The 22,471-nt window shown below is 49.1% G+C and overlaps 6 protein-coding genes across 6 annotated transcripts; 3 read left to right on the top strand and 3 right to left on the bottom strand.

The window, feature by feature from the left end:
• Positions 1-4,472: 4,472 nt before the first annotated feature.
• Positions 4,473-5,568, bottom strand: QC761_512207 (uncharacterized protein; the record flags this gene model as incomplete). The annotated part of the gene is made up of 4 exons (XM_062880389.1): positions 4,473-4,752; positions 4,820-5,259; positions 5,300-5,502; positions 5,538-5,568. 3 exons carry the CDS (start codon positions 5,566-5,568, stop codon positions 4,900-4,902), a joined length of 594 nt encoding a protein of 197 aa, XP_062731099.1. The 3' UTR covers positions 4,473-4,752; positions 4,820-4,899.
• A 981-nt stretch (positions 5,569-6,549) lies between these two features.
• Positions 6,550-8,662, bottom strand: QC761_512205 (uncharacterized protein). The gene is made up of 5 exons (XM_062880388.1): positions 7,963-8,662; positions 7,681-7,912; positions 7,208-7,625; positions 7,044-7,154; positions 6,550-6,985 (listed from the first exon to the last, which is right to left on the bottom strand). The coding sequence occupies exons 1-5, from the start codon at positions 8,035-8,037 to the stop codon at positions 6,595-6,597; spliced, it is 1,227 nt and encodes a 408-aa protein (XP_062731098.1). The 5' UTR covers positions 8,038-8,662; the 3' UTR covers positions 6,550-6,594.
• Positions 8,663-9,116: 454 nt separating this feature from the next.
• QC761_512200 (uncharacterized protein) lies at positions 9,117-11,075 on the top strand (the record flags this gene model as incomplete). Its single annotated transcript, XM_062880387.1, has 1 exon — positions 9,117-11,075. The coding sequence occupies one exon, from the start codon at positions 9,117-9,119 to the stop codon at positions 11,073-11,075; it is 1,959 nt and encodes a 652-aa protein (XP_062731097.1).
• Positions 11,076-12,721: 1,646 nt separating this feature from the next.
• Positions 12,722-14,811, top strand: QC761_512190 (uncharacterized protein; the record flags this gene model as incomplete). Its single annotated transcript, XM_062880385.1, has 4 exons — positions 12,722-12,986; positions 13,044-13,224; positions 13,287-14,710; positions 14,768-14,811. The coding sequence occupies 4 exons, from the start codon at positions 12,722-12,724 to the stop codon at positions 14,809-14,811; spliced, it is 1,914 nt and encodes a 637-aa protein (XP_062731096.1).
• Positions 14,812-16,501: 1,690 nt separating this feature from the next.
• QC761_0081220 (uncharacterized protein) lies at positions 16,502-17,817 on the bottom strand. Its single transcript, XM_062872847.1, has 3 exons — positions 17,577-17,817; positions 17,050-17,481; positions 16,502-16,982 (listed from the first exon to the last, which is right to left on the bottom strand). The coding sequence occupies exons 1-3, from the start codon at positions 17,757-17,759 to the stop codon at positions 16,587-16,589; spliced, it is 1,011 nt and encodes a 336-aa protein (XP_062731095.1). The 5' UTR covers positions 17,760-17,817; the 3' UTR covers positions 16,502-16,586.
• A 1,191-nt stretch (positions 17,818-19,008) lies between these two features.
• On the top strand, positions 19,009-20,518 carry QC761_512180 (uncharacterized protein). The gene is given in 5 exon segments (XM_062880384.1): positions 19,009-19,511; positions 19,581-19,840; positions 19,904-20,160; positions 20,238-20,442; positions 20,462-20,518. The coding sequence occupies 4 exon segments, from the start codon at positions 19,022-19,024 to the stop codon at positions 20,338-20,340; spliced, it is 1,110 nt and encodes a 369-aa protein (XP_062731094.1). The 5' UTR covers positions 19,009-19,021; the 3' UTR covers positions 20,341-20,442; positions 20,462-20,518.
• The last annotated feature ends 1,953 nt before the right edge of the window (positions 20,519-22,471 follow it).

Below are 22,471 nucleotides of genomic sequence, written 5' to 3'. Positions count from 1 at the left end.
ATAGTAATACTAATCTCGATTATATTTAGAAACTTAACTCCGATATAACCTATAATCAAACAGTTTGCGCGTAATTATTTTACCTGCCCTAAATATAGAATATCCTCTTTGATAATAAAACTTACTTTAATATCGAAAATACTATATATGTGTCACAACCCTGGTACACAACGGGTTGTGGGGCTAATCTGGAGAACGTATAAGAGAGCCAATTACAGTAAAAGACGACTGATTAGTGCGCTCGGGGCACTGAGCAGACTGAACAGAGGTGATTAGTATACTTGGGACACTAATCATAGCTTGGCACGAGGTCTATATATACGGAGGAACTGGCTGGCGTAGATAGACAGTTCCGCAGTATGCCATTACAGGTCATAATAGTAGTATCTTAGCTATTGTGATTTGAGACAAGCTATTGTTGTACACTGTTTAGTTATATCGAACCAGGATTGTTCAGAAGTGCCTTCAACCAGTATCCCTTTCAGAGGTTCTGGATAGGAGTTCGTTATAATATGTTATAATAGAATATAAAGTCTTTTAATAATTTTGTTCCTTTATCTCTAATAAGGTAAAGCTTAGTTTGCTTAGTTTACTTTGCGCCGTAGATAGCTACCTAGCTTCTATTATGAAGTCGATATTATTAGAGCTTTGAACAGAGATACCTGTACCGTTCGAAAATAATCTACACGAACCCTCAATCAAGGTAACTGTACCATTTAAAAGCTCCTCTAAGCGTGGTTACTGTTTTCTCTTTACGGATTTTGATAACGATGAAAATATTATTCGTTGCGAATAGTCGGGATAAGCTTTAATAAAAAGAAAGTTTGACCAGATGGATGAGCCCGATAGAGTAATAGTATTATGGATGTAAGCGGTATAGCTAGAGCTCGCTTATGTTGATGACCGGGCTATTAGTTGCTTGTTTTGATTTTAAACGTAATATATACGAGCCTGGACTTCGATCGATAGAACAGACAGTTCATCTAGGTACTTCATATAAATAATGAAATACATGCGAGATTATGGACACGGTGTATACTGTAACAGAAAAGATCTTATAATATCCCTGTCGAGATCAACTCACTTGTCAATGTAGTATGCGTCAAGTTTGTGATAAATACTGCGAACCATAGACTGTATTTCTAGATACTACCCATGGTTGGGGGTTTTAGTTGCTAGTAGAGGGCAGTCCACCGTCACGCCAAACGGACGGGGCCCTAAACAGATTCCCTAGAATTAAAGGCCTCGCATATAAGTTGTAGGATATAAGTCGGCCGGTGGGATTGCAGAGGATCGTCTTGGGCGTCTTGCCATCATTCATCGTCTGTGACCTCACCCCTGCCATCTCTGGAACTGTGTATCTTCGTGTGAGTCGGAAGACTTTTAGAGGCGACCTTATCATCAAGCATCTGACCAGCCAGATAATATATTCCTGTGGGCAAACTGGCTCGAGAACTGGTGAAAGATTCCTGTGCTTCTACCGTATCAAACCTACTCTGCCACAAAAGACAAGTAACATACGGTAGACTCTCGGATGACCCTTGTACAGGTACCTTATGTACCTAGGCACATGCACCCGAAACTGTAAATTCAAATGCTTGTGTACACATCGGGCGTTAGATGTAAAGTTATAGTTGACTGAAAATCTTAGCCGGGCTGATCTGCATGTGCGACCCATGGCTGCAGCGGTGCCACCACAACAGACATGGGATGAGCAATGGACATGGAATAAATAAATCTTTGGTTGTGAGCATGAGGTACCAGTCTCCTGAGACCTTTCTTGACCACCCAGCGTAACCTTAAGATGTCAAAGGCTACCGACGACAAAGAAACTTTGATTTTTGAGGTAGGGTCTTAGAGATTTACTCTCCCTCGCTCTATTGTACCCGGTCCCTTTTCCACCATTAATGGCATCGCGGGACGGTTTCCGGACGCCAGCACCGAGATCTTCAGTATACTCATTGACGCCCTCTACCGCAGGTATAAAGATGTATTCGAGTTCCTCGGACGTTGCAACAGGCTTAAGGCGTACTCAGTTGTGAATCTGGCGGCAAAGCTTCGTTGGCTAGCCATTCTAGGTCCATATATAAGAGCTACACTCGCCGTAGTTCACAGTAATTTCCGTTTTATATTGGAGTTTAACCTGGCGGTAGCCGCATCTATTGCGACCTATTTTGGAGATAAAGACATGCTGGTTTTGGTCACTGGTTAGCTCGCCATGCGTTCGAGACTTAGCAAGGAAGGAGGCCTCGTATCAATACTAAAAATATCTTTATACTGGAGCGACGGTGACTCATTGACTCCTCCTCCGCTTAAGGATACTGTGATCTTACTTTCAGGTTAGTAAAACGCCTCTACTATGATTTTCAGTTATTAATCTGCTTACCTGCTAACAATAGATACCATTAAGACCACAAGGGAAGCCTATTTCCGTTGAATTATTAACCTATTCCGTTCCGCAATCGAGGGTAAAACTAAAGTAGACGAAGCTTTCGACGTACCTTTACTCTCGAATACACCTAGAGTCCTTTGGGAATTTCGACGAGAGCTTATGGGCATTAATAAAATCGACTAGGTCATCACTGAATTGGTTGCCTATCGTTATATTTTATACCGGATATATACGATTTTAATTAATAACCTACGGAAAGAGCTCGAGATACCGTACGTGCAAAACCTTCCCGAAGACCGGTTTAGGGAGGTCTTTTTCTCTCGCGAGATGTGTAACCTTCTCACTCCATAACGTCGTTTTTTTCGTTCGGTTTCTGAACCCTGTGCCTGAAGCCATTAAAGAAAACAATAGTATTATAGGGCAGAAGTGTAAAACACGGGTCATCTCTACTAGCACTAACTCGCAGCTACTTACTTGGAAGCTTACGGCTATATACACTCCTAACGACTCCCTTTGGGAAGAGCTCTACCTTTATTAAGAGTATGGCGAAGATGATATAGTGTTTTATCTTTGCAGATTTAATCCAATTACCGCCGGACTTGTTTATGGCCAAAATGCTGGCGATGTTTGGTGTCCACGTATATGTAGTATATCCCACCGTCTGGATTAGGTTGTTCCCGAAATAAGCACCGTTTTCTCTACGTACCTTAAAATCCCGACGAAAGATCCTGATGACTCGGACTTGGGCTCGGATACGAGTACAGAGGAGGCGCTCGAATTCACGGACCGCTGGGCAGCATGAAATGGTGTCCACTGACCGACCAGTTTCCAGGCCTCAGATACGTGGCCAAGTTCGACACATTACTGGACGCGGCCTCTGCTCGCTGACTATTTCCTTTCGATCCAGCCCAGGGGACAGCCAGACGGATGTCATTTGCCCACTAGCTAGGGCCAGGGTAGCTTTGCGGATAGCGATACTAAAATCGAGCGGCGACAGCCCTATTCAGCCCGCTGGGGTTTCCGCTATTGCCAGTGTATGCTCTTTGAAGTCGTGGTCCCCGAAATGCGACATGGAGATACACACTTCAATCGTGCTGGGGAGCTCGCCCGGTGGTAGTTTATCCACGGGAAGTTTGTATAAGAGAGGACTATTAAAAGGAGGAGCGCGTTTCCTTTCTCGATAAATCTAGAGGATTAATACCGAGTTTGCTGCGATGATGGGGAATGGGGTCTCACCTAACGTTAACATCAGAGATAGGAAAGCCATGGAAAACAAGTCTCGCCGAATCCAACTGCCCATTTAAATAGTTAACGCTGTTTTGAATAATATCCGTGAGGATTCTGGTAGTTCGAAATTACGCTGTGCCCACCACGGGTCCCCATGGGGCACTAATGACCCAATCGTCACACGCATAGCATGGGTATCGATCGCATCCATCACTGCCCTAACCAGCCGGCCTTCGTCGGAAAAAATGTCAGGAAGCTGGAATAGCCGTTCCCGCGATTTGTTTCCGTTTTCGTTCCATTTTCAAAAGGGGAAAAGGGCTCGACGGAAAAGGTCACCGGGCACAGGTCCAGGCCAGATATGCGAGTAGTCGCAGAAACCGCTTGCAATCGTCAAAAAATGCCGGACATCCTCTCGTATGTCGCCTAGCGATGATATGGTTTACTATAGCTTACCGCAGTAGCAGCGCCGCTCGTGATCCGTGGAAACTTGCATCGTGACCCTCGGATGCTAACGGAATTTCGTGGACTATTGGTCTTGTGAGTTGGTGCGGGATGTCGTTGATGATATGCATCTTCTAACAGTGTTAGATAGTTAAGTGGATACCACGATACCCAGTCTTGTCTGTTCCAGGTTCTGCATGCACTCTGATTGGCGAATTCACGATTGATTCAGCAGCCAGCGGTTAATGGCTGTTACTTGGACCCAAGGGACCTTTTTGAGGGATACTGGCGTCAGACTATGGCAATATGGGTAAAAGTATAGTGGTGGGCAAATGGGAGGAATTGTGTTAAACTCTGAGTCTCTGAGAAGGCATATGAATTCGTTATCCATTCCATTTCGTGATGTCCTATCCATGGCATTTCCCTTGGCCCATCCCGATGTTTGACGGTTCACCCCAACCTCGTTTCCAAAACTCTCTGTGTTGATGCAAGCTATCATTTACATTCTACCATCTGGCTTCTTCCAATCCCATCCCTTTCATAAATTCATGTTCCTTGGGTTCCAGGGTGAGATAGAAGAGATCTTTTCTCTGTTGCCAAAGCCTGATCGATCTTCCTCAGAAGAGCTGAGCTTATACACCAGGCAGTGTGACTTTGGGTAGGTTCCCTTATGTTCAAGCATCATTTTTGAGCTGTAAGTTTCGCAAGAGATTAGTCCAAGCCTTTCAAAAAATGAGGCAGGGGGTCTCTGAGACTTACCCAGGTGGGAATGTCTTGATTGAACAAGTTCAATGGGAAAAAGCAGATTCCGGATGACATGGTCTGCCGAACTGGGTATCTCACCATCCCGGCACTGTATCACCACGCTTCCCTGGAAGATGAGCTTGGACAGGCACCGTGATGTTGACTGAGCGACCGTCGCGAACAGGAATGGGAACTATTACATCCTGAAGCTGCCGACACAGATGCCTCTGCTTGTAGAGTTTGTTCAGAGAAGGGGCTTGAGGGGCGTGGTAGAATGAGAGGATCGAGACAACTGGTTGACGATCAGTACCGCTCTCCTCGTAGCTCGTATGGCCCAAACAATGCTTCATAATCCTACGGCCATTTCGTGCCAGTGCAAAAATGAGGGAGCCGGCCAGGAGGAAGCCAACCACGCTGGCGATGCCGTAGAGGCCGGAAACATCCAGAGATTCGGGCTGTTCCTGAGGTTTAGTGCCCATCCTTCCAGAAATTCACCAATGACAAGAGGATATCCTGTGACTGACCATGATCGTCAGATATTGTAGAGCTAGTTAGAACTGAAATATAGATGTGTTCTCCGGGCAAATAACGGTGTCTGAAAGCGATGCGGTTGCAGATGTTGGCGATGTCAAAAGGTCGGGAGGCTAGCGTGAGAAGAAAATGATTGGTGCGTATTTTGTGGCATGGCAGCGAGAGGTCTGCATTGAGATAGAAACTCAAGCTCGAAATATACGAGCCTCGGGTTTAAGGCTGCACAAGCTCATTGGATCTTGGGGGTGCCAGCTGATATCACAACGGGCCTCCGCTCCCATGACATGGAGGATACAGACAGAGATTTCTTCATAGTAACCTGACGTTTTGTCTGCGTCATAGATCAGGACCGAAATGGCTTACGGGCTCATATCGTGAGCTGTTCAGCATGAAATCTGATCAGGCCTACGCTGTTTAAGAACATGGATCCCTCCTCACATTATTCCACAACCTCTGCCTAATTCTCAGGGTTCTCTTGAACCGGCACTGTCGCTGATGAAAGGCAGTTCATTCCATTCTTACAACTAGATACCTTACTGCTGAGACCCACTGAGGTAGCTGTGAAAAGTGAATCCGGACCTCCAACGCTCTAGTGAGCGTCCGTAAAATTCCGACCCTCTCAGCCGCTTCACATACAACCAGTATTCCAGGTTCCCTTTCAAATTACCAACACCGAGGTCCATCCGCATCTTCTCTCGAGACGAGTTTGCTCTCCAAAGCCCAGCATCCTCCCAGGTCGGTCAATACTGCTACAGGGTCCCATACTTTTGTTTACCAACACGTTAGGGTTTTTAGAGTAAAAGACATTATAATGTTTTACATTGAAATATTTCAATAATAATGATTTCATTTATATTTTTACCATAAAAAAACTAAATTTATAGCTGTAGTTAAAATTTTTGATAGGAATCTATAGGTAATCCATTTTCCTATATAAAATAGGTAGCTAGAAAGATGGGTCAAAAACAACGTACGAGGCAACAAACCTTTCGTTTTCAAACCATAGCGGTATAGGTTATAAGTTCAGAACTTGTTGTGTGGGTAGCCACAACGGGCTCCACAGGGAGCTTGGACCAACCTGGGCTGGTTTGTTTGGGTGTGCAGGATTTGTCAGTTTACCTTTCCATAGTTTACAACAATCAACACTTTTATACCAACAGAACTTTCAAATTGATATATGTCTTTTACTAAATATAAGAATGAGGATCCAGTTGCCATTGACAAACTCCCCCTCCTCTCATTGACACCCACCACCCCCCTCACGTCAAAGCCAGCGGGCACCCCAAATTATTATACTCAACCCCAAACAAGCTGATCAAAAGGGCCTCCGTCGCCTCAACCAAAGGAGTAACAATACCATTAAGTGTGCTCGGAACCGGCCTCGAGAGGATCTGATACAACAAACAAGCGACATCCTGGGCAGTGGTATTGGCATTGAGCGCACCATCATTGATGTAAGGAGGGTGGTTGATGCCAATAAACTCCCCTCCAGCATTGCCACCAAAGCCAACTGGGTTCTTGGTGTACATCTTGAAGATCTCCGAGGCGATGTCTAGCAGGAAGTAAGGCTTCTCGCGGTTGACCCAGTTGGAGGGAATACGCTCAGGGACGCGGAGGTAGTTGCCGTCTGGGAGGCGGTGGGCTCCAAAGCTTTGACAAGATTAGCATCAAGGGGTGATGTGAGAGATGGACAAGCATCAAAACTTACAAAGTGGCGGTGTTGTGCAAGTTGGGGACATAGCCCTCATTTCCATTCGGCCAGAGTTCGTAGAGGAAGGAGGCGGCGCCGTATTGGAAGAGGCCGAGGATGGGGAAGTAGCTGGAGTCAATGGTTAGGGGTTGGCTTCCACTGCTTTGCATGTCAAGACTCACAATTGTGGGTTCTCAGCCTGGCACTGATGCCACCGTTCATGACGGTACTTGGAGATTCGGTCAACGTCAAAGAGCCCGCCGGTGGACTGTTCAAACATCTTGAACAGGGTAGTGTTGAAGCTGAAGTTGTCACCACCGGCAGCGAAGAAATCATTCCGGGTGAGTGACGCGTCGATCTCCATCTTGCTGTGGCCGTTCAGGCCGGGCTCGCTGCCAGTGATGATTGGGCTCCACGAGGTACGTGTGGTGGCATCACAGCCGATGGACAGCTTCTTGGTGACGGGATCTCCAAGGCCGGCGACGTAGATGGCGTAGAAGGCAAGGAAGTTCGCCAGGTCATAGCCAACGTTGTAAACGTTCTGAAGAGCGTCGAGCAACTCGTTGTAATCGGTAATACCATCACGGGCAATAAAGTTATCTACGTAGGTGAGGGTTAGTGGAGTCCTTTCAATTGTCTTGCTAAGGGCACGCACGATTAGCCAAAGCATTCAGTCCAGGGCAAGGACCCCTGATGTCTTTGTCCGTCGGCGGCATGAAGGCATGGGCAGTATCGCCATCAGCAGGGACTTTATACCCGCCTTTGCCTTTGCCTGGGAGACCGAGGTTTGCGTGGTTGTAAGGGAAATCTGGGTCCCATCTGGCAGCTGGCTGGTGATTAGGGTTGAAGGGGCAAGTCAGAGGACCGCCGGGTTGGGCACCACCGGACTTGGGCATTGTCAGTGAACAGCCCTGTCATGGAGACGAAGCAGACGTACCTGTTGGCGCTTGTCAGCCATCCATGGGAGGGCATTTGCAAGGCCCACAAAGGGCAGAACTTGGGCAATCTTCATGCTGACTTCGAGTACCGAGGATGCTGTTGCAATCTGAAAGATGCCCGTTCGGAGACGCTCGTAGAGTCCTGCTTGATCTTTAAAAGCCTAGGACGATGGACTTCTTGCCGGTTCGGTGACGCCCGAATTCAAAGCAGGACAGGCAGCTAGGGGCTTCCGAATCCAAAACCTTCTTGCGAGCCCCGCCTATCGCCATGTTTGCAAGAATAATCACTCCGCTGAAGCCTGAAAGCGCTTTGATACAGCAGATCATTGCCGTGTGAGGTTAAGGTAGAGGGCACTTCACCATGACATGTTCGTCAAGGAGAGAATTTCCTTGGAAGATAGTCTTTTTCTAATTCGGGTCTATCCCGCTCGACGAAAGAGTTTCCAAATCGAGACGATGTTGGTAGGACTGAACCTACTGTAGACTTTGGGGTGAATGTCACGGTTGCAGTGGGGGCGGGCTGTACCGCTGTCGTCCAACCGTTGGGTGAAGCGATTTGTGATGTGTTGCAGGGGTTTATGCAGGAGCATGGTTTTATTGATCGATAAAGCTTGATGACGTCTATCATTCCCAGGTTCCCGAGCCGCTTCTACCCACGCTAATCACAAATGAGACCACCAAAAATATCTACCCCAGCAGGTCTGGGGGTACTAACACAAGAGTTTTGACAGCTCGGTTTAGGCGGATAGAGGTGGAGTTTGTAGCCTGGTCCGATGGACCTGGCGATGCAGACGAAATGCCAACTTCTGGCTTCCATGAAGATGTTCAGTTGGCTATCGGCTGTCCCAGTGGACCCCGGGCAGTTTCCTCCGAGTTCGACCCCACTGATCACGGGTTACTCTCCAAGAGAAAGCCTACACCACTGCCAGCTGTGGAACGCTTCAGCTTCCATGCGAGTTGCAGAAACAAACCTGGAAGCTTGTTTGTTTTGCCTTGGCGTTTGGCTGAATACCAACCTGACAACAACTGGCCCAAGCGCGGTACCAACACTGCCATGATACTTCAGAGGGCGGCGATGGCTTCCTCATTTCCGTTGTGGACAGTGGTTCCTCCCTGATCTCCTCACCACGACCTGCACCCTCCGCTGCCCATCATGAGGTTCAGCCTCCTCTCTTCCTGCCTGGCATTCTCGGCCAGTCTCATCGCTGCTGTCCCAACATTCCCCAACGCACAGTCGACTCGAGATGTCGATTCTGAGTTTGACTATGTTATCGTGGGCAGCGGTGCGGGCGGCGGCCCACTCGCTTGTCGTCTCGCCATGGCCGGCTACAAGACATTGCTTCTTGAAGCTGGCGGCGATGCCAACGGCAACGTGAACATCTCGGTTCCCGGGTACCAAGCCGTCGTCACGGCCGATCCCAAACTCAGATGGGATATTTTTGTCAACCACTACAAAGACCAAAACCGCGCCAAAAGAGATCCCAAATATGTCTACGAGATCGGTCCTTACGAGTATCATGTCGGTCCTAATCCTCCTCCTGGAGCCAAGGACTTGGGCATCTTGTATCCTCGCGGCAGCATGCTCGGAGGCTCCGTCACTCACAATGCCCTCATCTGGATCATTCCTCACAAGCAAGACTTTGACACCATCGCCACCATCACTGGCGATGACTCGTGGGCCGCAAGCAACATGAACCAATATCTCGACAAGGTCTACCAATGGCTTCCAAACATGGCCACCGACCCGACCATTTTGCTCAGAGATCTCCCTCTGGCTCGGCATCTCGTCGCTGGAGCTAGCGCCGTGGGAATCGACGTTCCTGTCCTTACGCCGCTGGTCAAGCTGTCCCAGCTCTTGCTCATGAGCCCCAACAGCCGGGTCAACCCAGCAAGAGATGCCACTGAGGGCTACTTCCAGGTGCCCCTCACCATGAAGTTGGGTGAACGATCCGCGGTCAGGGAGTTCATCCTCAAGACCGTTGCAGACGGCCATCCCCTCACCGTGCGGACAAACACCTTTGTCACCAAGATCAATTTCAACACCACCGGTTCCAAGCCCAGAGCTACGGGGGTGGAGTACATGGAGGGCGAATACCTCTACAAAGCCAGCCCCCTTCACCGCACCAATTTCGGCAAGAGGGGGTCTGCCAAAGCCAAAAGAGAAGTCATCGTTTCTGCCGGCACGTTCAACACCCCTCAGCTTCTGAAGCTAAGCGGTATCGGCCCCGCCCCCGAGCTCCTACGGTTTGGCATCCCCATCATCAAACACCTCCCGGGAGTAGGAACCAACATGATGGACCGCTACGAAATCCCCGTCAACGTCGTTCACGAGGACGATTTCTCTATTCTTGATGGTTGCACATTTGATCTCAAGCCTCATGATTTGTGTCTGAAGCAGTGGCTGGACAATCCTTACATCCTTGCCGCGAGGGGAGCTTATGCGTCCAACGGACTAGCAACCATGATGCTCAAGCGGTCCAACTTTGCCTCCACGTCAGACATTGACCTCTCCATCTTTGGCGGGCCGCTCAATTTCCAGGGCTATTTCCCCGGCTGGCACGACTTTTCCGTCCGTGATCACAAGCACTTTTCTTGGTACAGCCTCAAAGCCCACACGCGAAACCGCGCCGGGACGGTGGAACTCAGATCAGCCGACCCGTTGGATCAGCCAGAGATCAACTTTAACTACTTTGACACTGGCACCACCGCCGGCGGGGCTGATCAGTTGGACTTGGGGGCCTTGATCCAGGCAATCAGGAAGTCAAGGGAGGCATTGGCGGATTACTACAAGTTTCCTATTTTGGGGGGGACTAACTACACGGAGGAGAAGCCAGGGGCGCATGTGCAGAGTGATGAGGCTATTGGGCAGTTTATCAAGGATGAGGCTTGGGGTCATCACGCTGCTTGTTCTTGTCCCATTGGGGAGGAGGGGAACCCGATGGCGGTGCTGGATTCGGAGTTCAGGGTTAGGGGGGTGGATGGGTTGAGGGTGGTGGATGCTAGTGTTTTTCCGGATATTCCGGGCATTTTTATTCAGAGTGCTATTTTTATGGTTAGTGAGAAGGCGGCGGATGTGCTGATTAGGGAGGCCAAGGCGGCGGATGGGGAGTAGGTAGTGTTTGTTTAGCGTTTGTTTAATTTTGATTTTGTGTGTTGTGGATCTTCATGGTTGTGATCGTGCGATCTTGGTGTGTGAGAGGCTTTGAGATGGTGAGCCATGCCGCGCTGATTGGTGTCAGAGATATCACCGTCGGGGTGTTGAAGAACTCATGCATATCATATGAAATGTGGCGTCTGTTCCTGATTGCCTGGCCGCTGTCTTGGTGGCGGACCTGTTGGGGTTAGCATTGGGAAGACTAACCGTTTCTGAAAGTGTCAGGTGCCGATCATTCCTTCATGGGATGCATGGTCTGATCAACAAAGTGGGGGGGAAACGGTGCCTGATTCTGCAGAGATCCAGATAATGCACAAGAGTGGCTGGCTGATGAAACAAGGATGTACTACACCAGAAGTTCCTGTACACTAGTGACTAGCCCTGCAGAATTAGATGGAGATATTTTGTCTCTTTGACTAAAATGGGGATGACATGATGATATGATACTCCACGTGTCCCTCATCTGGCAACCGACATTCGTTACCGCCAGGCCGGATATGGTAAGGCTTCGAGGGACTGCTACCCTTGTGCGTCAGTGGCTTGGTTGACAGCAACATGCTGGAAGACACCATCGGTGACAGTGCATTTGCAGTACTACGTTGAGATGACATTGCCCTGAAAACTTGATGTGGGTGGGTTCCATCATGCACAACATCGCCAATCATCAGATCTCAGCTGAACCGGAGTAGGTTGTCTGATCGTTCTGGTTGGTCCAACCAAGCGAGGGGAAAAATTGGCGCGGGACGACGCCACTTTTGTGGTAAAGCAGAGCAAGGAATTATACGCCAGTAGTGACTGGTCAAAGGAACCATGATAGGGTGTACCTCGGGAAGTTGGCATCCCCAGTGAAGCACAATTAATTACGGGAGCTTACATGACTTGGCTCACGCTATGACCGGGGAGAAGGAAGATAGCGTGCATAATGGCAGCCCTCGATGTGATTACTCCGGTTACATTGTCTATTGTAGTGCGGTTTTGCCCATGGCAGGACTTCCTGAAGTCCATTTAAGGTAGGTCGGCAAATACGAATACGTCCCGTGTCGATTCTTCAGTCGGCAGCAAAGGAACAGCTCGCTAGCGAGCATGTTGATCCGGGAGGATCTCGAAAAACTTGGAAGAAGGTGGATTCGTGTTGGCCGGAAAGGCTTCCGAGTTCCCACTTCGAAAGATCGAAGCAGCCTGACGTCTATCACTTCCAAAAGTGCCATTAGCTCAAAGCCCTTGACTGTTCAGCTCATTCTCTACCGCAGCGGAGACGGATTCCTTTTCCAGTCGTGCATTCTGATCTTCACAACCGATCGCGAATAGGTTATCTTGAGAAGATAGAAGTTAGCTTGAGCTCTTTTCACCCAGCGTAGCGTGGGTACTTCCTCTGGATCGCTGATGTTGTGGGGGCACTTTGTGTCAAGGAAAAAGCATTTAGAAGCGGACTTACCGAGTTCGCGGGTCGATAGATAGTGTATAAGGAGCTGCTAGTCCCCCCTGACGATCATGTCGAGTCTGAACCACGTCGTTGAGGTTGCTTTGACTTTCGGTCTGCAGTTCCGTGATCGTTAGACAGTGCGGTTACCTATCAACACGGGAAAGATACCCTCTGTTTCACGATGCTTCTCTCCTGGCTGTCCTTCACAGCCGCGGTCGCCTCAGCGGCTCGCATCCCACCCCGCCAATCCCAACAACCAAATCATGTTCTTGAAGACTTTGTTAACCGACTCAGGAATCTTATTCCTGACTCACTGGGCGGCCTAACTCCTGTGCTCGGGACATCAACGGAGTATGAGTATGTGGTGGTGGGCGCAGGCACAGCGGGTACCACGCTTGCTGTGCGTTTGGCCCAGAGCGGTGCCAGAGTTGCTCTTGTTGAAGCAGGTGAGATTTGTTGTCCTTCCGTTGCTGGGCTTGCTGAGCTGACTTTGCACATTCAAGGCAGCTACTATGACCTGACGAATCCAATCATCAGCAGTACCCCTGGGCTAGATGTTCTGCTAATCGGCAGCGATCCCTCGAATTCCAATCCGCTTGTGGACTGGAACTTTGTTGCCAAAAACCAGCCAGGTACAAACTTTAGGGACATTCATTTTGCCAGGGGAAAATGTGTGGGCGGATCGTAAGAACCTTCATACTGGAAGACAACTCTCTTCTGTCACATAACTGACTGTTATGATACAGATCAGCCCTGAACTTCATGATCTACCAGCGTCCAACAGTCCAGTCGATGCAGCTGTGGGCCGACTCTGTCAACGACTCAAGCTACACCTTTTCCAACACTCTACCGTACTTCCAGAAGAGCGTCCAGTTCACACCACCAAACATGAACAAACGCTTCGCCAACTCCACACCAGGGTACAACGCCGCAGCGTTCCCGGCCACCAGCAACAACCCTCTTCACGTCTCCTTCGCCAATTACGCGCAATCGTTTTCCACCTGGCTGAAAGCTGGTTTTGCCACAATCGGGATAGGCGAGGCACCGGACTTTAACAGCGGCAGCCTCATGGGAGCTCAATACTGCACCTCCACCATCCGGCCGGTAGACCAGACCCGTTCCAGCTCTGCGTCTTCCTTCCTCAAGACGGCTCTCGTTAATAACCTGTTCAACCTCAAAGTCTACACTGCCACCCGCGCGGAAAAGATCCTCTTCAACAGCAACAAAAAGGCCACCGGTGTCCGTGTAAAAACAGGGCTGGTTTCGTACACCCTATCCGCAAGCAAAGAAGTCATCATCTCCGCCGGTGCCTTCCACTCCCCTCAACTCCTCATGGTGTCGGGTATCGGCCCCGCTGATCAACTCCAAGCCCACAACATCCCCATCCTATCCAACCTCCCAGGCGTAGGCCAAAACATGTGGGACCACCCCACCTTCGGCCCCTCCTACCCCGTCGACCTCATCACCCTCACCAAAGAAGCCCGGGACCCAATCTACCTCGCCGAGCAATTGGTTCAGTACACAACGAACCAATCCGGCACACTGACCAACCCCGTCGCGGACTTTTTAGCCTGGGAGAAGATCCCCCATCCCCTCCGCCAAACCCAATTCTCACCATCCACCCAAGCAAAACTCGCCCAGTTTCCACCTGACTGGCCAGAGGTAGAATACATCTCCGGCGCTGGCTTTGTAGGTGACTTTAGCAACTTTTTGCTTGTCCAGCCCTCAGACGGGAGGCAATATGCTACTATTCTCAACGTCCTAAACACTCCCCTGTCAAGAGGGAATGTGACGATTACTTCTGCTAGTACGGCTGATTTACCTGTTATCAACCCTGCTTGGTTGACGGATCGGGCGGATCAAGAGTTGGCAATTGCGGCGTATAAGAGGGCTAGACAGGTGTTTACCTCTAGTGGGCTGGCGCCGATTGTAGCCGGGGAGGAGGCCTACCCTGGGCCGGAGGTGCAGAGTGATGGGGAGATTTTGGAAGCAATTAGGAATAGCTTGATGACTCTGTGGCATCCGGCTTGTACGTGTAAGATGGGGAGGGAGGGGGATCCAATGGCGGTGTTGGATTCCAAGGCGAGGGTTAGGGGGGTGAGTGGGTTGAGGGTTGTGGATGCGAGTTCTTTTCCGATATTGCCGCCGGGGCATCCGCAGAGTACTGTTTGTGAGTTATCGCCCGTTGGATGTTCGCCTTGGGAGTCGGTTGGCTAACGTGTGGTAGATATGCTGGCGGAGAAGATTGCGGATGATATCCTTCAGGGGTAAGTTCAGGCCCGATAGTTTTGGTCACATCAGTAGGTGTGAAATGTCGAGAAATAGCCACACAGATCGCTCTCGGCATTCATGAACAATTGCCTCTCTCTTTTGTCATAAATAAACCATTGACTTGATGTTTACCTGCCCAACGTAAAGCACTACCCCGTTGACATAGATGTGAGCTCGCCAGGTTCCACAGCTTCCCACATCATCTTTACCCCTTTCCTGTAGATATCACTCTCGATAAACTTTGTGCCACATCTACCCTCCTGAATCCCGTGTTGCCGCCTTCTCGGTGGTAGTTGCTGTTTCGGGCTACTGATTTTGCCAGAGCAGTGAACTTCCCGACACGTCATATCCGCGTGACAGTCGAGTCGTAATTAACTCTTCTTTCTTTGCCCCTTTGTTGCCAGACCGGTGAAGGGGGAGGCAGGTTCAGTATTTCTTCGATTAAACGCGGTTGAGGTCGCATTATATGCAACGGTAGTTCAGCTGTACTTGGTCTCGCACTTGATTTGCGAAGCCTACGTCTTAGGTAAGCCCCCAGACCCTGGCCGTCTTTTCGGACCAATGAGTAGCATATGTACAGGACTCCGCCGGTGACAGCGAGTTGTAGCACAAGGTAATGAAAGCTCGATCGAGCTAAAACACTTGTACTAAGGTTAGAAGTCTCAGTCTTCCGTGGGGCGGTGATGTTGCTTACCATTTTTTTTGGCGAAGAACAGGGACAACGTTTGACTGGGTAGATACTTGATTGTCTACCCCAAGAGGACTTGGTGTTGAACTCTTGTTAAAAGGCTGACCTCCACTTCGAAATGCGAGAATCTGGAAATTCTTGTCAGCAACTCGAGCGCGGTAAGGAAGGGTGAGTAGTGGCCTATAAACATGTTGCGGGAAAACAGGAAAACAGAGATTTAGAAAATCAATATATACGGCGATAACCGATGGAGTAAATGCCTGGCGAGCGTTAGCAGCAATTCACTTCCCCAGCACCACAACCAGTGTTTCCAAGTGAATTAAATATCAGACGCTGCAAATTGTGTTACTCCAAATCCCTTCTTCAACACTGCTCACAGCGATGAAACGATATCTTGTACGTGAGATTTACCGTCCGAATCTCGAAATCGAAAAAGCGATCATTGCTGAATGGCTTTTGTGCTTTCGATGGTCCTCGTCAGATATACATGTGCCTTCGTGTGCAAAGTTGCTATCTGCGCTTTCTATTGTTATCTACCTTTATCTATTGTCAAGCCCACGCTCCTCCTTGTGCTCCTGTTACTTTGCTCCCTCCAAAGTAAACAGCTGCAGTTTCCAGTTCTGGAATTAAGTTGGATGTGTTCTAGAGGTTAGGTCAAAAATAGCTTGGACTTTGGAGAATTACGCATCAGGGTACACGAGTTATGACTGTCAAGTGGATGTGTTTCACCTAAGATAGTGCCCCAGTGTACGTAGCCTTTTAGCCAGCTTCAGTCTCTAGCACACTTCACACAGCACACACCCTGCAGTAAACCCTTGGCTGTTATCTCTTACAGTTACCAAATGTATTTCCGCTATGTCTAAAATACTCGAGGACCTTGTGTATGGTGGTGGGATAGAGCAATGTCTCACATAGGTGGTCACTGTCTTCATGGAAGATAAGGTACTTGGGCACTAATTTTGGGTTAGTACCTACTCAGTACCAGAGTATGTATTTTCCATAGGTAGATAGTAATCGTGACTAGTGTTTTGGCTCAAAACTCGGTACAAAAGCCCTACAGACCAATGTAAAAAAGTGTCTACCTAGATTACTTCCTTGGTGGTCCTTTTGAATATGGTTTAGGGAGCCCAGCTTGATCCCGCAGTTCTCGTTCTGTTGGCATAAGCAACCGATGATCGAAGCGTGGTGTATGAAGCTGCCAGTACGCTGCCCAATGCTCCCGTTCAGTGACATGCATATCAAGAGACCTCGCGTCTCTGTAGCTGCGGAAGTTGTCATAGTAGGCTAGCGTCTGATGATCACGGTTTGCCGTTGGCTGGTTCGTGTGTTGGCTACTACTGACAAAATCCTCATACACTCTTTGCTCTCTAGCGATCTGTGCAGCTTGCCGTCCCGCCACGTTTTGACTCGCTGGTGCCGAATCGGGATTATGGGCCATGATGATGTCCCTCTGCACTGGCTTTTTGGATGATGCTTCTTTACCCTGGTAATGACATTCGGGAGTTAGCGACAGCAGTGGCACGAACGCCATCGTGTGCCCCATTACTTACCCCCATCATAGGCTTCCCTCCCTTTTTCTGCGGTCGGTCTTCCTCATCACTAGCGACAGCGACGGTTCCAGTTGGCTCCACGCTAAGCAGAAGCTGACCAAAGCAGGTCATGAACCTTTCGCCGAGAAGCGGCATCCTTATTCCGGATACAACAGGAAGGACCACCCAGCGATCCTGACGCTCAACTTTGTCACTTCCCATCCACGTGATGTCGACCGCCTCGGTACAAGACATGATGGCGCTAGCTGTGTTGAAGAAAGTCTCTGGAATCTTAATGATGGGACCGAGGTTATATTCAGAGATGGTACTGGCTGGTACAAAACTGACAGGTTCGCCACTCGCAGACCTAGCCATGCTGTCGAGCCCTACAGTTATCAAGCGGAAGCTCTCACGCTGTTCGTCCTGCACCCACATCCGTTTGACAAATGGACCCTGGATGGCAAATGGTAATTCCCATCAACAAACGGCGCCACAAAGGTACGCAGCGTGCATATTAAACTGAATGATTTGAAAAAAAATGCACTTACCTTCTTCCACTCCTCCATCCTTGCCTTCTCGTCGGCTTTTCTCAGTTCAGTTGCATGATCCTCATCCTCAATACTTACATAACCTCCTCGTAGTGCAGCTCCAACATGCAACCAGTTCAGGCGATCAAGCTCCAACTGCCTGACGTGGTCAGCGTGCAGGTAAGGACGTCTAGAAAGTGCCATTTCCCTGGGTCTTGTCTCTTGATAACAGACAGTGATGTTTCAGAGTTTTCCCAAAGTATGGTTCCCATTCATTTTGGCTGAGAGGAGGCATAGTGGGGGAACACCCGCTTTTCACTCATCATCGGTGTATTCATTACCCATTGGAATGTTCAAACAAAACATGTTTGAGACCAGCGACCATACATACAATCATTATGAACGCATGACGACTCCTTAGACGCAATGATGTTTGATGTATTTTTCATATGACAATCATTTGCTTAATGACTAGGCAATAGCTTGCATCGAAACCTTCGTGGCCATTGTCGACTTATCGTCGACTCTTACTGCTCTGGCATGAGGCGCCCTCCGGCTGACCATGGCACTTGCGTCCCAACTGTGTTTTGAAGACAGCTGTATGTTCCTGCCTACCGTGACGTGGTCAACATGACTGTCATTGCAAAGCAAGTATCAACTCAAGACAGTATCCTAAACCATAATTAAAAGCTATACTGAAGAGGGTTCGGAATATAATGAATAGGTTAATGTGACTCTTTACTATTAATAAGCCAATCGTTATTACAGTGTTTATTGAGATGCAGTAGGTACCAGTTAATCGACCCAAGAGGTGCCTGCCAAATCAGAATCACTTTTCTGGTTTTCGGCAAAATGTCACGACATCGAATATGATGTTTTGGGTTTATTTAGCGCGAAGGACGGTCCGAACGTTTCCGAATCCCTAGTTCATTTACTTGAACTTCTATCCCATTGTCGGTCAACAATCATTAGCCACAGGATCAGGGATGAATCGTACGGTATTGGAATTGTTGGGTTCATGGTCGAAGATTGGCGTGCACGGGCCACCGGTTCGGAAGACGGGAGCTCAGCATGACCCTGAACCCCTATTCAGATGTAAACACCGAAGCTGACTTTGGTCATTCAATAAGCCCACATGAAAGATATCACACCGCATCGATTTATTGCCGCTCTGTAACACCATTCTATCCAATAGCTAATCCCTAGCGACCCTCGTGCGACACAAACTTATGTTGCTATCCGTGAAATCACAAGTTCCCAGTTCCAGAGCCTCATCCAAAGCCGCCCACCATTAAGGCAAGACCAACAAAAGCCATGCCGACCTAAACATCAGTGAGGTGTGCAACAGTAATACAGCATGTCTTGGTCTTACGTGCGGTCTCAAGTCCATTAACTTCCCCTCACGGGTTGTGGTTAAATAGACAGAACGAGGTCTGTTCCAAACGCGAAGAGATTTTCCCAATACAATGAAACAGCCAGTCCACGTGCAAGGTACTGTCCCAACTTTAGCGATGACCGCAGCTCAATCCCAAGCAACTCCCCATACCATAACAGGTAATACGAGTCCGCGCCATGGTGGCTCAGCCGAGAACTGCGCGACGCCAGATGCCAATGCTTCGGCAAGTGATGCAGCCGAAAATAAGAATATCAACGGTACCGCCGATACAGGCAGCAAAGGATATGGCAGATTGGCAGCCTTGCTCGCTAGACAAGACGAGTATGCCATTTTCCGTCGTTTCAAGTACCTGAATTGTCTAAGCCTACTGTATCAACAGGCCGAGATCATTTTCCTCCAGGATCACCTGGAGAAGCTGGCAGCAATGGACCGAACACACTCCTGTCGAATGCGACAGTTCTTTGACAGGGACTGGATTACCCTTGCACTTCAAGGGGATCCGGAAGCAGGACAACAATGGGCAACCATGCAGCTGATTCAACTGAAGCTGGCAAAATACAGTACGCATTATCGTTTCTCTTTTACCTATTCTGTCTTTTCCGCATCTCTAACTTCCCTCGCTTGAATAGATAAGGCCCTCCTCACCCAAGCCTCACTCGCCAAACTGAATCCTCCCAACTTCCAGGATCTAACCTTTCTCCGAGAATGGATTGGTCGTGCCGACAACGGGAATTATCCTATTCATGGCCCAGATCAGCATGCATGGGATCCAGAATTTGAAACTGATCTCATGGCTATCAACCCACGGGTGCCGTTGGATCGCCTCTCCCGCTGGGTGAACGACATCATCTTCCCCTGGTATCACAAACTCTTCGGGGCCAAGATCAAGGTTAGCAAAGCGGTTCATCACTGTTCCCTGCCCAGATGTAGGTTGTGGCTGATAAAGGTGTAGGACCCGGAGGATGCGGCCAAAAACCTCGGCACTGGTATTTACATCTACAGCGAGTCTCATCTTCAAATCGTCATCGAGACATTCGTCACCGTCGTCGCAGCCCTGCTTCCAGTGCTGAGCATTGTGGTGCTCTACTTCCTGGGCGACAATAACAAGTTCAAGTTCATGGCCTTGGTGATATTCTCGGCGATCTTTGCTTTGGCGCTAGCAATCATGACGAAGGCCAAAAGGGTGGAGGTGTTTGCTGCCACTGCTGCGTATGTTTCCTCCTCTTCTGTGAAATTGATTAGTCAAGGATTACTCATAGTGATGCTTTCTTGGGTCTGACATCTAGCTTTGCGGCCGTGAATGTGGTGTTTCTGTCCCAAGATCCCACCGGCGAAGAGCTGGTTGAGCTGATGAAGCAGTATTTAACTGGAAAAAAAGGGGAAAATTGACGGCATCACTAACGGCTGTTTGAGGAACTCCCTTGTATTGTACACCAAGTGTTGAGGATACCTTATTACAGACATATAGTATCAGGATGGATAGTTCCAAGGGTCAACTTTCTATCCAAGGGTACCTACCTACTCGACAGAGAAGGAATGAGCTCGCAAGTGGTCTAATGACCTGTAGACACTTTAATGCCCCTGATACCCATGTCACGGTGAAAGACAACCCGAATCCCAGTCATGTTGGACAGTGTGGCTCAACATTCGCAATACCTTTGAAGTTGACGGCCCGTCAACTTCAAGGCACAGTTGGCGTCTTTGATGTCTTCATGGTCATGATAAATCTCTGCTACTACTACACATGGCCTCTTCTCTCCACTGGAATCCCCACTGCATGCTTCAGCAGGTCTTCGGATAGAATGGGTAGATCAAAATCGTATTAACTATCTTTCGGGGGCCATTGCAAAAAAAGATTGAAAGAAAGTAGGCCCATTGAGACATTTTAAGGCCTGCCCACTTTCTTTGGAAGCATGCTAGTTATCTTCAAAGGCACATTGGCATGAATTCAAGACATATCAAACTATCTTTGCACTTGTGGGCGAGCAGTGGGCATGAAGAAGAGAAGGATTCTAAATGTAACAGACGTAAGTGGACAAGCCCAAGAGACAACTAAGCCAGATATCTCCAATAACGACACCCCACTAATAAATTCATCGCTTACTATCATGCTTCGCTACAATGCTGTATAATAACTAACAAACACAACCCCCACGTGCCCAAGTTTCGTACAGCCCATACACCTCATTCAGTCTGCTCCAACCCCTCCATCTCATCACCAGAGTCATCCTTCTTCGCATCATTCTCCTTCTCTACACCATTCTCACTCTCCCCACCATCCCCCACCTCATCCCCCCCCACCAACCTCCTCTTGGATCTGTTCGCTCTCTCATCACCCGAGCTATCACTGTGGTCCCTTTTCTTGCTGTTCACATGCTTGGTCAAAGAATACGACCCACCCCTGATAGGGATCATCCTCTCACTCCCAGGAGTTTCAGCGTGACCGTTCTGCGTCGGTGACGCCACCTTACTCAAACCCTGCACCGCCCTGACATCCACAGCCTCATGATCCGCCTTGCTCCCTATTATAATCTCAACACCACTATCCTCCTCAACATGACCATGATCCACAACCATCCCCCAATACTCAACAGGCACCTCACTCCCATCCTCCAACCTCCGATACGGAGCAGGCACAAGCCCCTTCACGTTCCGCTTAAACGCCATAAGATACATCATGTAAGTCTGACACCTCGGCCCAGTCTTTGTCCTCTCCCAAGCGCGGTACTGCCCCGGTGTCATCAACTTCCCGAGCGGGGGCTTGTGCCATCTAGTCTTCTGTCCTGGTAGCCAGAATCTGGTTGGGGGTGCCCAAGGCACATGTTTGTTAAGGGGAAAAATCTTGGATGTTGGTTCTTTTTTCGGAGTTGGTGGGAAGGTCAAAGGGGATGGGGCAAAGCGGCTTCGTTCACGGTCGTACCCAAGTCCGTGTCTGGACTCATCCTTCTTGGAGTTGCTCACGATTGAGGTGTAGGTTGGTTCACCTGATCGGAGAGCGGAGATGGCGCTGCGGCAGGGGTGGGGGCGGCTGACGAGGTTATACGGGGAGGCGGCTTTGGTGGACACGAGGGAGGAGTTAGAGGAGTGGGAGTTTTTCAAAGTGGGACAGTCTAACGATTCCCTGTCTTGTTCCTCTTGTTGTGTATCGGTCTCGAGGATGGTCTCGAGGATGGAAATTGACGAGGAGGCTCCGTAGCGGCGGAGTGGCGGCATGTTCATGTTGCGTAACTTTGCTTTGGGCTAAGTTGATGGAAAGTAAATCGTTGATCTGGAAAGTATGAAAATAGCGGTGGTATCTCTGTTACGTGGCCTGGGGGAGAATAATGACCAGTTGAAGATCGATGATTCATGATCGAAGAAAGCAAACCTAAGCTGGAGTCGGTGCTCATTCTTGCCTGAGCGACTCTGGCAGCTCAGGTGGCAGGAAGATGACGTGTGAAGTGTTAAGTTGATGTAATTGGCAAGCTCAAACGTGCTGACATTTCTGGTGTGGTGACTCCTTCCTGAGGCACAAACAAGT

This window comes from Podospora bellae-mahoneyi, chromosome 5 (assembly GCF_035222275.1).
Source record: "Podospora bellae-mahoneyi strain CBS 112042 chromosome 5, whole genome shotgun sequence".
Classification (NCBI taxonomy): Eukaryota; Fungi; Ascomycota; class Sordariomycetes; order Sordariales; family Podosporaceae; genus Podospora; species Podospora bellae-mahoneyi.
This window is presented reverse-complemented; position numbering and strand designations above follow the sequence as displayed.

Coding starts and splice junctions, on each gene's coding strand:
- QC761_512205 (XM_062880388.1), bottom strand. CDS start 8,037: ATGAAGATTGCCCAAGTTCTGCCCTTTGTGGGCCTTGCAAATGCCCTC. Junction 7,626..7,680: donor ACTGAATGCTTTGGCTAATC/GTGCGTGCCCTT, acceptor TCACCTACGTAG/ATAACTTTATTGCCCGTGAT. Junction 7,155..7,207: donor CAGGCTGAGAACCCACAATT/GTGAGTCTTGAC, acceptor CATTGACTCCAG/CTACTTCCCCATCCTCGGCC.
- QC761_512180 (XM_062880384.1), top strand. CDS start 19,022: ATGAAACAGCCAGTCCACGTGCAAGGTACTGTCCCAACTTTAGCGATG. Junction 19,512..19,580: donor ACTGAAGCTGGCAAAATACA/GTACGCATTATC, acceptor TCGCTTGAATAG/ATAAGGCCCTCCTCACCCAA. Junction 19,841..19,903: donor TCTTCGGGGCCAAGATCAAG/GTTAGCAAAGCG, acceptor ATAAAGGTGTAG/GACCCGGAGGATGCGGCCAA.
- QC761_0081220 (XM_062872847.1), bottom strand. CDS start 17,759: ATGGCACTTTCTAGACGTCCTTACCTGCACGCTGACCACGTCAGGCAG. Junction 17,482..17,576: donor GGATGGAGGAGTGGAAGAAG/GTAAGTGCATTT, acceptor TTTGCCATCCAG/GGTCCATTTGTCAAACGGAT. Junction 16,983..17,049: donor GAGGGAAGCCTATGATGGGG/GTAAGTAATGGG, acceptor TGTCATTACCAG/GGTAAAGAAGCATCATCCAA.